Consider the following 13,740-nt stretch of genomic DNA (forward strand, 5'->3'; position numbering starts at 1 on the left):
CGGTTCTCCTGCTTCAGCTTTGCTTCCAGGCGGGACAGCTTCTGCTCCAGGGAGGACGCCGCCATCTTCCCCGCCGCCACCGCCGCCGCGCACCGCCCGGCCGCCCGTCAGTCCGGCAGACAAACACCGCACTGCGCCTGCGCCTGGATGACCCCGCCGAGCCGCCGTCTCGCCCCGCACGGCGCATGCCCGCGGCGCGCACCCGCCCTTCCCCGCGTGCGAACCTCCGCGCGTGCGTGCTTCGGCTCAGCCCGAAGGATGACGCCACCTAGAGCTCGAGGCAGGCAACGTGCAACCCCCGCCTTCATCGCCACCACCACCGTACTGCGCATGCGCCAATTCCGGATCGCTCCGGAGAGAGGCGCTGCGAGGAAACACCATTCTTCTGATGGCGGTAGGCGGTGAGAGCGGCGCGCATGCTTAGGGAGGGAAAAGCGTGTTCACGCGCGTGGCTTTTGCGCATGCGTATTTCTGGAACCTCGTTCCCAAGCGGCAGTCGATTACTGGTCTCCACGGCGGTGCAACCTTAGCCTCTTCGCTTTCCACGGTCGGCTTGGGCGTCCTTTCGGAATGCCTTCCTCACTGATGGTGCATTATTAGGATTCCTCTTCTTTTTTTTTTTTTGAGAGGGAGTCTCGCTCTGTCGCCCAGGCTGGAGTGCAGTGGCCGGATCTCAGCTCACTACAAGCTCCGCCTCCCGGGTTCACGCCATTCTCCTGCCTCAGCCTCCCAAGTGGCTGGGATTACAGGCGCCCGCCACCTCGCTCGGCTAGTTTTTTTGTATTTTTTTTAGTAGAGACGGGGTTTCACCGTGTTCGCCAGGATGGTCTCGATCTCCTGACCTCGTGATCCGCCCATCTCGGCCTCCCAAAGTGCTGGGACTACAGGCTTGAGCCACCGCGCCCGGCCAGGATTCCTCTTGTGCTTAATTGCCTCCTAGCCTCCTGCTGGCAGCGGGGTGCCCCCTCCTCACCGTAATTGGCTCCGTCGAGAGCCCTTTTCCTTCTTGCCAGTCCGAGCAGGCTCAGAGTTGGCCGAAACCAGGCGGGGACGGCCATGGGAACCCGACGGTGTGACCCCTGACCTCGGGGACGGGGCCAAGGTCAAGGCCAGAGTTGTTGGCCAGACCCACATGGAACCTCAAGACGCCCCCCGTCATCTCTCTCGCACCGGGAACGTGAGCCCAGCGCCTACACGTGCAGAATTCCTGAGGAGGGGCCCTGGGGTTAGGTGCCCGTGCTTGGGCCCCCGGCAGCCTAAACCACTTCTTTAAGTGGTCCGAGGGTTGCTGGGGAAATGGCTCATCTGGAACCCAGGGATCCCCAAGAGCAGCTTCCCTCTGCTCTTAGATGCGAGGAGGTTCTGATTTTGCAGAGACACCTGGGAGGTGGCCAGGGCCAGGCAGGCTCTGCCAAGTACCCTTCCAGCTTCTGGCCCAACGAGGGAACACTTTGGGATGAGTGTTACAGGCTTGTCGGAACTCCTCTGGTGACGACTTGTGGATGGAACGCACAAAAGTATAGAGTTATAGCTGAGGTCTGTACCTTCCCCTCTTCCAGGCGGCCTTCTGTGCCTCTGCTCTGAGACCGAGACTCATCCTTGATTCTGGCACACGGGTGTTACTTGGTCACATGAAATAAAAGGTTAATATTGGCCGAGCATGGTGGCTTACACGTGTAATCCCAGCACTTTGGGAAGCCGAGGTGGGCGGTCAGGATTTTGAGACCAACCTGGCCAATTTGGCAAAACCCTCATGTCTACTAAAATTACGTAAAAGCCAGGCATGGTGTTTTGGCGCCTGTAATCCCAGCTACTCGGGAAGCTGAGGCAGGAGAATCGCTTGAAACGGGGAGGGGGAGATTGCCGAGATGGTGCCTCTGCACTCCAGCCTGAGCGACAGGGCAAGACTCCATCTCGAAAGCAAACAAAATAAAAGGTTAATATTTATTTATTTACTTATTTTTAGAAACAGGGTCAGGCCGGGCGCAGTGGCTCACGCCTGTAATCCCAGCTCTTTGGGAGGCTGAGGCAGGTGGATCACGAGGTCAGGAGTTCAGGACCAGCCTGGCCAAGATGGTGAAACTACAAAAATTAGCTGGGCATGGTGGCAGGTGCCTGTGATTCCAGCTACTCAGGAGGCTGAGGCAGAGAACTGCTTGAACCCAGGAGGTGGAGGTTGCAGTGAGCCAAGATTGTGCCATTGCACTCCAGCCTGGGCGACAGAGCCAGACTCCGTCTCAAAAAAACAAAACAAAACAAAAAAACCAGGGTCTTGTTCTGTTGCTCAGGCTGGAGTGGAGTGGTGCAATCACAGCTCACTGCAGCCTCAACCTCCTGGGTCCTGGGCTCAAGCAGTCCCTCTGCCTCTGCCTCCCTAGTAGCTGGGACCTCAGGCCCACAGCACACCTGGCCAACTTTTTTTGGTGTGTTTTTGTAGAGATGAGATCTCACTATGTTGCCCAGGTTGGTCTCAAACTCTTAAGCTGAAGTGATCCTCGCACCTCAGCCTCCCAAAGCGCTGGGTTCACAAGCATGAGCCACTATGTCTGGCCCTAATAAACAGTTTTAGACAATGACAGGAGTGCACATAAAAGATCAAAACTAGAATTTGCATAATTAGTATTATTTATTAAGCACCCAAGGAACAATCAAGACCAAAGTCCCTGTCTGTCTTTGGAAAAATGTCACCTCTATAGCAGGTGTCCTAACCCTGGAGTCCGCCCACCTTAGGAAGTCCTTGATCTCGCTAGGGGAAATCTATCAGCTGCCTGAAGAGCTTTGTGTGTATTTGTACATTTTCCTGAGGAAGGAGGTGCCTGGCTTCATCAGTTTCTTAAAGGGTCTAGGACCTCAAAAGAAATCAGAATCTAGATATTTTGATACCCTTTTTTTTTTTTTTTTGGCAGAGGTGGGGTCTCACTATGTTGCCCAGGCTGATCTCAAACTCCTGAGCTCAACCATCCTCCTGCCTCAGCCTCTCAAAGTTCTGGGATTACAGTCATGAGCCACAGAGCCCAGCCCTGATAGCTTTACATCAAAATTACTTTTTTTTTTTTGAGATGGAGTCTCGCTCTGTTGCCCAGGCTGGAGTGCAGTGGCGCGATCTCGGCTCACTGCAAGCTCCGCCTCCTGGGTTCACACCATTCTCCTGCCTCAGCCTCCCAAGTAGCTGGGACTACAGGCACCCGCCACCACGCCCGGCTAATGTTTTTTGTATTTTTAGTAGAGACCGTGTTCTGCAGGGTGGTCTCAATCTCCTGACCTCGTGATCCACCCGCCTCGGCCTCCAAACTGCTGGGATTACAGGCTTGAGCCACCACGCCCGGCCTACATCAGCATTTCCCAGCATGCCATGTCAGGACCACTTACTTGCACCAGAACTACCTGGGATACTTAGGAACAGACTCCTGGCCCCCAACCAAACCTTCTGAGTCAGTCTTTCAGGGGTGGGGACTGGGATATTTTGTTTTGCACCGACTCCCCAGGTGATTTTGCTGCCTAGCCAAATAAGAACCATTGTTTTGAGCTCACATATAACACGGCAAACAACTATGTCTGTGTCCTCTCCTTGGGAGAGAACCCCAGATGTAAGTTGTTTTGTCTGTTGCATGGGGAGGGGGAGTGTTGGAAATCCCACTGGGATGTGTCCTTTCCACCATATGTGGCACTAATTGAGCTGGAATATACAGGGAGAGGCAGCAGTTCTGGTCTAGGGATGGGAGCAAGGCCAACCAGGCTGCCAGAGACACAGGTGTGGTTTTGGAGAATCCCATGACTGAGTTAATCCCTCCATACCAGGTTCCACCCCAACTCCACAACATCCTGTCTCTCTCCCCAGACAAACCAGCCCCAGATCCTCCTGGGTCCCAGAAAGCTGACACAGCTGCCCCGCCCCCCCACCCCCCGCTGGCCTGGACCCACTTGGCTTCCTGTCTTGGAAGACAATGGTTGAGATTCCAGGGCGGAAGCATTTTTAAGGCTCTACCTAAAACGGCCCCACCCCGGCTTCATTCCTCCTCCATCTTGTCCCGCACCTCTGCTGGCAGACCCTGGTAAAGGGTGTCTTCTACCAGGAGCCCCGCCTTCTTTAGCCCCCCACAGTTGCCAAGTTCTTCCGGCAGCGCCTCTAAGCGGTTTCCTTTGAGCTCCAGGCGGCTGAGGGCCCTGAGGGCACCCACGTGGGGCGAGAGCTGGCTCAGCTGGTTGTCACCCAGAAGCAACGTCCTAAGCTTGCGGCAGAAGAAGAGCTCGTCCGGCAGGGCCTCCAGGGCATTGTAGGAGAGGGCCAGGTGCTGTAGGTTCTGCAGGTGGCCCACCTCGGGTGGCAGGGAGTGTAGCCCGTTGTGGGACACATCCAGCAGACGGAGGCCCGAGCACAGGCCGAGCTGGGAGGGCAGGGTCTCCAGCTTGTTGTAGCTCAGGTAGAGCTGCTCCAGGCTCCTGAGCTTCCGCACGTGCTCGGGGACATAGGCGATCTGGTTGTGCCACAGCCTGAGCGTGACCAGCTTCCGGCAGTGCTGGAAGCTGAGGATTTCCTCGATAGAGCGCAAGTGGTTGTCCTTGAGGTCAAGTTCCTGCAGTGCGCCCAGGCTGAACACTGCGTGGGGGATGCGCTCCAGCCCACAGGCCACCAGCTCCAGCTCCCGCAATGCCGCCAGTTTCTTAAGGCTGTTCAGGGCAACCAGACGGGCCCCATCGTTGTGCAGGCTGAGCCTCTGCAGGTGGCCAGCGACGTCGGTCACACTGGCTGGCACCTTCCCGGCGTTGCTCCGGAGGGACAATACCTTGAGCTGCTTCAGCTCCCGGAGGCTCTCCAGGGTGGCCGCCCGAGCCAGCTCCTGGGGGAAAAGCCCCTCCAGGTGCAGCTCCTCCAAGCCCCGCAGCCCAAACACCCAAAGCGGCACCTCGCGGAGCTCCTCGCATTTGACGCGCATCACCTTCAGGTGGTCCCGCAGGAAGACCTGCAAGGAGAAGGGTAGCCTGGTGGGCGAGTGGAGCAAGCTGAGCTCCTGTAAGTGCACCAGCTGCGACAGCCCCGGGGGGAAGGTGATATCGCAGATGGCCTCCAGCCGGAGTGACTCCACCTCACTGAGCTCAAAGATGGTGTCGGGCAGTCCCGGAAGCATGCAGAGGGCCAGCTCCAGCCGGCCTGCGGCGTTGCGCTGCAGCTTCTGTCGAAGCTTCTCGGGCGTCCACTCGTGGTTGAGATTGAGCTGCTTTAGACGGCTTTCACTGACCTCGGACAGGAAGACGGCGAAGCGCTTGGAGTAGAGGGAGTCATACTGATCGATGAGGTGCAGCATGAAGGCGAAGTCGTTCTTGACATCAGGAATGTCCCCCATGCCAGTCTCCTCCCGCACGGAACGGAAGGAGTACTCCTTGAGGGGCCGGTGGAAGAGCCAGTAGAGTGTGTAGATGCAGGTGAGTCCGTAGATGCACACGAAGGAGATGTAACAGAAGGCCAGCTTGGAGAAGAGGTGGGCCTTGGTGTGGTTGCAGCAGAAGCTGGCGTAGCCTGTGACCTCTGACGTCTCCACCCTACAGGCCACCAGGAAACTGATCTTCTCCACATAGACCAGGTTGTAGACCAGGATGGCCAGGAACTTACACACTTTCAGCACCGTCTGTCGGATGTACATGGTGTACAGGATGTCACCCTCTTCCACGTGCACACGGAACTTCTTCACCTTCTCAAACAGGGCTTTGGCTTGCTCACCCTCCTTCTTGTCCAGCAGGGTGACAACTGGAGGCTCGGTCACCACCTTCTCCGGTTCTGCCAGCACTTTCTCCTTCTCACCCTCCCCTGCCTTCCCCGGCGTGGCCCCTGCCGTGGCCACTATGGTGGCCGAGGCCCGTCCGGCGGCTGCTGGGCCCTTCTGGTTCTCCCCGGAGACCTCGGACAGGGCCCTTGTGGTCCATGGAGAGTCGAAACACTTGCCCAGGATGGAGATGAAGTGTTCGATCTTGGAGCTGGTGCCAGGGAACTTGAACCAGAAACTGGTGCAGACCATGAAGATGAGTGTGTGAATGACCACGAGGTAGGGGAAGTATTTGGCATACCAGTGCAGGGCCGTCTCGTAGCACAGCTGATTAATGAAGCTGTATTGCTGCAGGTCCAAATTGTTCTTAAGGCCTTTAACCTCCTGCAGGGCCCCCATCTGCTCAGGGATCCTCCGAGGCAGCAATTGCTGGCAGGGGGCCTCTGATAAGTTCTCCTGGGGCTCATGATTGGGTAGACAGATGATCTTGTCCTGTGTCACCTGAGGAGCAAAAGAGACTGAGGGCTGTAATCCTAGCACTTTGGGAGGCTGAGGCGAGTGGATCACTCGAGGTCAGGAGTTCGAGACCAGCCTGGCCAACATGGTGAAACCCCGTTTCTACTAAAAATACAAAATTAGCCAGGCATGGTGGTAGGCACCTGTAATCCCAGCTACTCGGGAGGCTGAAGCAGGAGAAATCGCTTGAACCTGGAAGACGGAGGTTACAGTGAGCCGAGATCGCACCATTGTACTCCAGCCCGGACGACAGAGTAGGACTCCGTCTCAAAAATAAATAAATTAATTTTTTTAAAAAAAAAAGAGAGAAAATGAGGGAGATGGGGGAAAAACAGGCTGAAGGTGGGAGACCCCGCATCCCCATCTCTGACTGTTGCCAGCCAGCTGTGACTTTGGAAGAGTTTTGCTAAACCTCTAAGCACTGGTCTTTTTTTTTTTCGAGACTGAGTGTCGCTCTGTCACCGAGGCTGTGTACAGTGGTGCAATCTTGGCTCATTGCAACCTCCCTTTCCCAGTTGAAGCAATTCTCCTGCCTCAGCCTCCTGAGTAGCTGGGGCTACAAGCACGCAGTACCACGCCCAGCTAATTTTTGTATTTTTAGTAGAGATGGGGTTTCACTATGTCGGCCAGGCTGGTCTCGAACTCTTGGCCTCAAGTGGTCCCCTGCCTCAGCCTCCCAAAGTGCTGGGATTACAGGCATGAGCCACCGCAACCGACAAAGCACTGGTCTTTGAGAAAAGGAACTGGGTTGAATCGTGTCCCCCCCAAAAGATGTTGAAGTCCCAGCTCTGAATCCTTATGAATGTGGTATTATTTGAGCTGCATCAGGCGGCTCCTGTTTGGTAATAGGGTCTTTGCAGAGGTAGTCAAGTTAAGACAAAGCCAGCAGGGTGGGCCCAGTATGACTGCGCCTTAGCGAAAGGGGAAACATAGACACAGAGACAGACACATAGAGAGAAGATGACGCGAGGAGACAGGGAGAGGCTGGGTGTGGTGGTTCAGGCTTGTAATCCCAGTGATTTGGGAGGCAGTGGGACGGGGGCCAAGTCGGGGTGGTAGAGAGGATTGCTTGAGGCCAGGAGTACAAGGTTACAGTGAGCTATGATTGCGCCACTGCACTCCAGCCTAGGTGACAGAGCTTGCTAAAAAAAAAAAAAACTGTCTCGGCTGGGCGTGGTGGCTCATGCTTGTAATCCCAGCACTTTGGGAGACGGAGGCAGGCAGATCACAAGGTCAGGAGTTCAAGACCAGCCTGGCCAACATACTGAAATTGCATCTCTACTAAAAATACAAAAAAAAAAAAATTAGCCGAGCATGGTGGCACACGCCTGTAATCCCGGCTACTTGGGAGGCTAAGCCAGGAGAATCATTTGAACCCGGGAGGCAGAGGTTGCAGTGAGCCAAGATTGCATCACTGCACGCCAGCCTGGGCGACAGAGGGAGACTCCAGTCTAAAAAATAAATAAATAAATAAAAGTACTGGGAGAATGTCATCTATAAGCCAAGGAACCCTTGGAGCTACAATAATCTAGCAGGGAGGCTTGGAAGATTCTCCCTCACTGTCAACTGACGCCTTGATCTCAGACTTCTGGCCTCCAGAACCGGACCCGGAAGAGGAAACATTTCTGGTATTTAAGCCACTCAATCCCTGCTACTTTGTTACAGCAAAAGTAACAAACTCATATAGCAATTGCAGCCCTTTCCAGAGTCCAGAGAGAAAATTGAGCACTATGAAAATATGGGGCTGGGCATGATGGCTCACACCTATAATCCCAGCACTTTGGGAGGCCGAGGTGGGAGGATGGCTTGAGGCCAGGAGTTCAAGACCAGCCTGGGCAACATAGCAAGACCCCCGTGTCAACATGAAATTAAAAAATTAGCTGTGTGTGGTGGCGTGTGCCTGTAATCCCAGCTACTCTGGAAGCTGAGGCGGGAGAATTGCTCGAGCCCAGGAGTTCAAGGCTGCATTGAGCTGTGATCATGCCACTGCACTCCAGCCTGGATGACAGAATGAGACCCTCTTTATTTTAATTTTCAATTATTTTATTATTTTTTTTAAGATGGAGTCTCACTGTGTCACTCAGGCTGGAGTGCAGTGGTGTGATCTCGGCTCACTGCAACCTCCACCTCCCAGGTTCAAGCAATTTTCCTGCCTCAGCCTTCCGAGTAGCTGGGATTACAGGTGTCCACCACCATGCCCAGCTAATATTTATATCTTTAGTAAGGACAGGTTTTCACCGTGTTGGCCAGGCTGGTCTCGAACTTCTGGCCTTAAATGATACTCCCACCTTGCCCTCCCAAAATGCTGGGATTACTGGTGTGAGCCACCATGCCCGGCCCCTGTCTCTTTTTAGCCAAAAAAAAAAAAAAAAAGAAAGAAAAAGAAAAAGAAGAGTCGGGTGTGGTGCCTCATGCCTGTAATCCCAGCACTTTGGGAGGCCGAGGCGGGGAGATCATGAGGTCAGGAGTTCAAGACCAATCTGGCCAACATAGTGAAACCCCGTCTCTACTAAAAATTAGCCGGGTGTGGTGGCATGTGTCTATAGTCCCACCTACTCAGGAGGCTGAGGCAGGAGAATTGCTTGAACCTGGGAGGCAGAGGTTGCAGTGAGCTGAGACCGTGCCATTGCACTCCAGCTTGGGCAACAGAGGGAGACTCCATCTCAAAAAAAAAAAAAAAAAAAAAAAAGCCTGGGCACAGTAGCTCACACCTGTAATCCCAACACTTTGGGAGGCCCAGGCAGGGAGATCACTTGAGGTCAGGAGTTTGAGACCAGCCTGGATAACATGGTGAAACCCCGTCTCTACTAAAACACTACAGAAATTAGCCAGGCATGGTGGCGGGCGGGCACCTGTAATCCCAGCTGCTCAGGAGGCTGAGGCAGGAGAACCGCTTGTACCCAGGTGGCAGAAGTTGCAAGGAGCTGAGATCACGCCACTGTACTCTAGCCTGGGTGACATAGCGAGACTCCATCTCAAAAAAAAAAAAAGATATGGAATGGCATAGCAGTGTGGGACTCTGGTGCTCTTGGCTATGGAGGTAAGGAAGATAAGGGGTCTGGATGGGCCTTTGAGGGGCTCTGTCTTCAGTTTCCTCTCACTTTCTTGGGTGACGGGAAGGCTTCCTGACTTCCCCAGACACCTGCCCCACCCCTCTGGTCATGCCCCTTCACAGGAGCACCTCACCTGGAGGGTGCAGCCGAAGACCCCGATCATGAGCATGGCCACGGTGAGATACTCGGCCAGCACGTCCCACCAGGGTTTGAGCACCTTCAATGCAGGCTGCTGTTCCGTGAACTGCTTGAACTCGGCCACAGGGATCATGCTGCCTGTGGGAGGGGACGAGACGGGGGGTGTAGAGAGAGACCCTCAGGATGGGAGGCTCTGCAGGGGGTACCCCGAGGAGCCACACACAGGCAGGCCCGTGCTCCTCATCTGCCCGTGACCCTCCCTGCTCAAACTTGTCCAGACATTCAAGGTGTGTACCCCCCACTTCCCTCTTAGCCTGGCCTCAGTCACCCTCCATGCAGACATTACCACCTGCTCAGAACCAAGCGGCCACCGTTCCCCTCTGGGCATCCCTGCACCTGATCTGACTTGTCTGACCTCAAAGAGCACAGTAGGGCTAGTCCACAGGGCCGCCGCCCTCCAGCCTCCTCACGTGGCTGCCTCACTGAAACCAGGTATTCCTCTCCCACCCCAACACCAAGGCCTGAAAACATCTGCCTCGATGCTCCCTGACCGCAGACACTCAGTGTCTGGGCCAGCCTCGGCTCTCACCCCCACCAGACCTGAAAGTGTCACAAGGCTCAGGACTTCCGGGGTGTGGGCCCCTCCACCCCCTCCAGGGGCACTCTGGGCACCACCTCCAACCTCCAACTGGAAAAGCCGGCTGGAGCCTGGCTCTGGTTACTAGGGCCCCAGGGGCAGGGAGTGGCCAAGCTGAAGGCTAGTCAGTCCTGGGGGTAGAGGTGACCACGACACTTGAGTTTCTAAAGGGGCTACAGCCCAGAATCACAGGCAGAAACCAGAGACCTGGCTCTGAGAGGGGGAAAGGGGGTGTCCGGATGTCCGAGGAGGAGGGAGGACTTGCAAATGGAAAGTTGTCAGATGACACCTACCACCAGGCCAGGGCTGTGCTGCCAGGTTCCTGGCCGGCCCACTCTGTCTGTTCCCAGGGTCTCCTTTTAGACCAAGGTATCATTATTGCAGATACAGACAGGCCAGCCACAAGTCACACTGGGGCGTGGGGCATGAGCTGATATGTCACTCTCCCAGGCAGGCACCCACTTCCCCAGAGGCTGAGGTGGAACAAGGAAGGTGGAGACCCTTAGACCAGCCCACTTCTGCCAACATCCAAGTTCCCCCAGTCCTGGGAGCCTCCTGTCCTTGTCCAGATAGATAATCTGCAACTGGGGCTGGGCGCTGTGGCTCACGCCTGTAATCCCAGCACTATGGGAAGCTGAGATGGGCGGATCGCTTGAGGTTAGGAGTTCGAGACCAGGGTGGCCAACACGGTGAAACCCCGGGTCTACTAAAAATACATAAAAAATTAACCGGGCATGGTGAAGCACACCTGTAATCCTAGCTACTCTGGAGGCTGAGGTGGGAGGGTCTTGATCTGGGGAGGCGGAGGTTGCAGTGAACCAAGATCGTGCCACTGCACTCCAGCCTGGGTGACAGAGTGAGACTCCATCTCAAAAAACAAAAAAACAAAGATAATCTGTAACTGGGCACAGGGGTTTGGCCAGGAAGGAGGGCATCTGCCCATGAGGGAGTTCTCTCTGGCTCCCCATCCATCTCCCCAGGAAGAATCTAGGGAAACCCTGGTCCCCTGACCCACAGCTCAGCCAATGGTTCTGACACGCCTGAGCCTCCCTTTTCAGTTTCTGTGTCCCCCCGATATTTTGGGGTGACTCGTGGGTAAAAACAAGGCAGACTGCAGGCTCCACACACCAAGCTAAAGGCCAGGCAGTCCCCAAAGACCACATCCTTTTACCCCTCAGAGGCCCCACTTCAGTCTGGGGAATCAGGCAGGCACGGGGGTGGGTACCGCCTGCCCACACGGGGACTCACCATGCAAGCGTAAAATGTCATGAGTCGGGCCAGGTGCAGTGGCTCACTTCTGTAATCCTAGCACTTTGGGAGGCCGAGGCAGGCGGATCACGAGGTCAGGAGTTCTAAACCAGCCTGGCCAGCACGGTGAAACCCCGTCTCTACTAAAAATACAAAAATTAGCCGGGCATGGTGGCATGAACCTCTAGTCCCAGCTAGGCAGGAGAATCCTTGAACCTGGGAGGCGGAGGTTGTGGTGAGCTGAGATCGTGCCACCACACTCTAGCATGGGAGATGGAGCGAGACTCCGTCTCAAAACAAAACAAAACAAAAAACAAAAAGTCATGGGTTCCCTGACTCAGGTGGTGACTCACCCAGACTCAAATACATGCAAGGGGGTGCCCAGAGCACAGGGTCCCAAACACCATCGCCCGGCTCTCATGCTCATTCATACTCCCTGCCCTAAGCACAAAGCCAAGTATAGTTTGGGAGGCTGAGGTGGGCGGATCACTTGAGGTTAGGAGTTCAAGACCAGCCTTGGCCAACATGGTGAAACCCCGTCTCTATTAAAAATACAAAAATTAGCTGGTCATGGTGGAGGGTGCCTGTAGTTCCAGTTACTCGGGAGGCTGAGGCACGAGAACCCCTTGAACCCGGGAGGCGGAGGTTGCAGTGAGCCGAGATTGCACCACTGCACTCCAGCCACAAATATCCCAGTCTGCCTGGGTCACCAGTATCTAGAAACATACCAGGACAGCTCAACTATCCCCAGGGGATGAATATGTACATTGCACCCACCAAAATGGACGCTTGGGGTCATTCTGGGTCATGCATATTTGTGCATGAGGGTATAAAGTCCAAATACACACACTGAGCTTCGGAGAGACCCAGCACCAGGGACCCTCACATCCTGTTTCAGTTCTGGCCATCCATTAAGTCCTCGAAGGATCCTGCAGGGACAGTACTCAGTTGCTTTACCTAAGAACGCTGACCCCAGGCTGGGCACGGTGGCTCACGCCTGTAATTCCAGCACTTTGGGAGGCTGAGGCAGGAGGATTGCTTGAGCCCAGGAGTTTAAGCCACCGGGGCAACATAGTGAGATCCCATTTCTACAAAAAAATCTAAAAATTTGCCAGGTGTGGTGGTGCATGCCTGTAGTCCCAGCTACTTGGAAGGCTGAGGTGGGAGAATTGCTTGAACCCAGGAGTTAGAGGCTGCAGTGAGCCATGAACCAGCCTGGGCAAGACCCTATCTCAAAAACAGAAAACAAAACACTACTGACTCGGGCCAGGCATGGTGGCTCTCGCCTGTAATCCCAGCACTTTGGGAAGCCAAGGTAGGTGGATAATTTGATGTCAGAAGTTCGAGACCAGCCTGGCCAACATGGTGAAACCCTGTCTCTACTAAAAATACTTAAACAATTAGCCAGGCATGGTGGTGGATGCCTGTAATCCCAGATAGGTTACAGGTGAGAGGGTGAGGCAGGAGAATCGCTTAAACTCAGGAGACAGAAGCTGCAGTGAGCCAAGATGTCGCCACTGTACTCCATCCTGGGTGACAAATTGAGACTCCGTCTCAAAAAAACAAAACAAAACAAAACAAAACAAAAACTACTGACTCTGGGGACTGCAGAAGAAATCACACAAAATACACACAAACACGAGCCGGGACCAACTTCCTGTCCTTGCCACACTGGTGTGAGCTCCACCAATAGCCATCCCAGGTGCACAATCACAGACAAGAAGGCAGAAACTCTCAGGGGACCGGGGGCAGCCACAGGGGCTATCATTATCTGTCTCCATGACTCAAACTTGATCCTCACAAACCTGCCATTAAATTTCCACAGACACAAGACAGGCCCCCACTTTGTCTGAGCAGGGGTGGTGGGAAGGGGTGGTGGGAACAGGGGCTCGAAGAATTGGGGCAGAGCCAGGGAAAACACAACGATGGGACGTATATACACTCAGCTTCCTCCACCACACACTGAACGCCTCCTTTTCTCCCAACTCAGGCAGTGTGGATGTCGGGGACTTTGCTTTCCAGACTCAGGGAAGAGAAATAACTTGCTCAAGCTTCTATAGTTCAAGTGGCATTCGAAGCCTGACCCATCCAGCCTCCAGGTTCTGCCTGTAGGATTGCAACCGCTCTGTTCCTTCTTGGGAGACAGCCTCTTAACTAAAATGCAGCATCTTGCTGGGCACGGTGGCTCATGCCTATAATCCCAATACTTTGGGAGGCCAAGGCGGGCAGATCATTTGAGGTCAGGAGTTAGAGACCAGGCTAGCCAGCATGGTAAAACCCCGTGTCTACTAAAAATAAAAAATTAGCCAGGCGCAGTAATGGGCGCCTATAATCCCAGCTAATGGGGAAGCTGAAGCAGGAGAATCTCTTTTTTTTTTTTTTTTTTTTT

General features: G+C 54.6%; 2 protein-coding genes across 4 annotated transcripts in view; both read right to left on the minus strand.

The window, feature by feature from the left end:
* Positions 1-258, minus strand: part of MAP2K7 (mitogen-activated protein kinase kinase 7) — an 11,160-nt gene extending 10,902 nt beyond the window's left edge. The window contains exon 1 of the mRNA XM_017879940.1: positions 2-258. Within this exon, the coding sequence (XP_017735429.1) occupies positions 2-65 (64 nt within the window). The 5' untranslated portion in view covers positions 66-258. The remainder of the gene's footprint in view (position 1) is intronic.
* A 3,003-nt stretch (positions 259-3,261) lies between these two features.
* Positions 3,262-13,740, minus strand: part of LRRC8E (leucine rich repeat containing 8 VRAC subunit E) — a 13,129-nt gene continuing 2,650 nt past the window's right edge. The window contains exons 1-3 of one of the 3 annotated variants that reach the window (XM_017879943.1): positions 11,352-11,422; positions 9,462-9,604; positions 3,262-6,260 (exon numbers count right to left, since the gene is read on the minus strand). In XM_017879943.1, the coding sequence (XP_017735432.1) occupies positions 4,008-6,260; positions 9,462-9,599 (2,391 nt within the window). In that variant the 5' untranslated portion in view covers positions 9,600-9,604; positions 11,352-11,422 and the 3' untranslated portion in view covers positions 3,262-4,007. Of the gene's footprint in view, positions 6,261-9,461; positions 9,605-10,066; positions 10,131-11,351; positions 11,423-13,740 lie in introns of those variants that run through there. The other 2 variants (XM_017879942.1, XM_017879941.1) reach the window with 2 other exon arrangements.

The sequence above is a fragment of the Rhinopithecus bieti genome, unplaced genomic scaffold (assembly GCF_001698545.2).
Source record: "Rhinopithecus bieti isolate Rb0 unplaced genomic scaffold, ASM169854v2 scaffold_10589, whole genome shotgun sequence".
Taxonomy (NCBI): domain Eukaryota; kingdom Metazoa; phylum Chordata; class Mammalia; order Primates; family Cercopithecidae; genus Rhinopithecus; species Rhinopithecus bieti.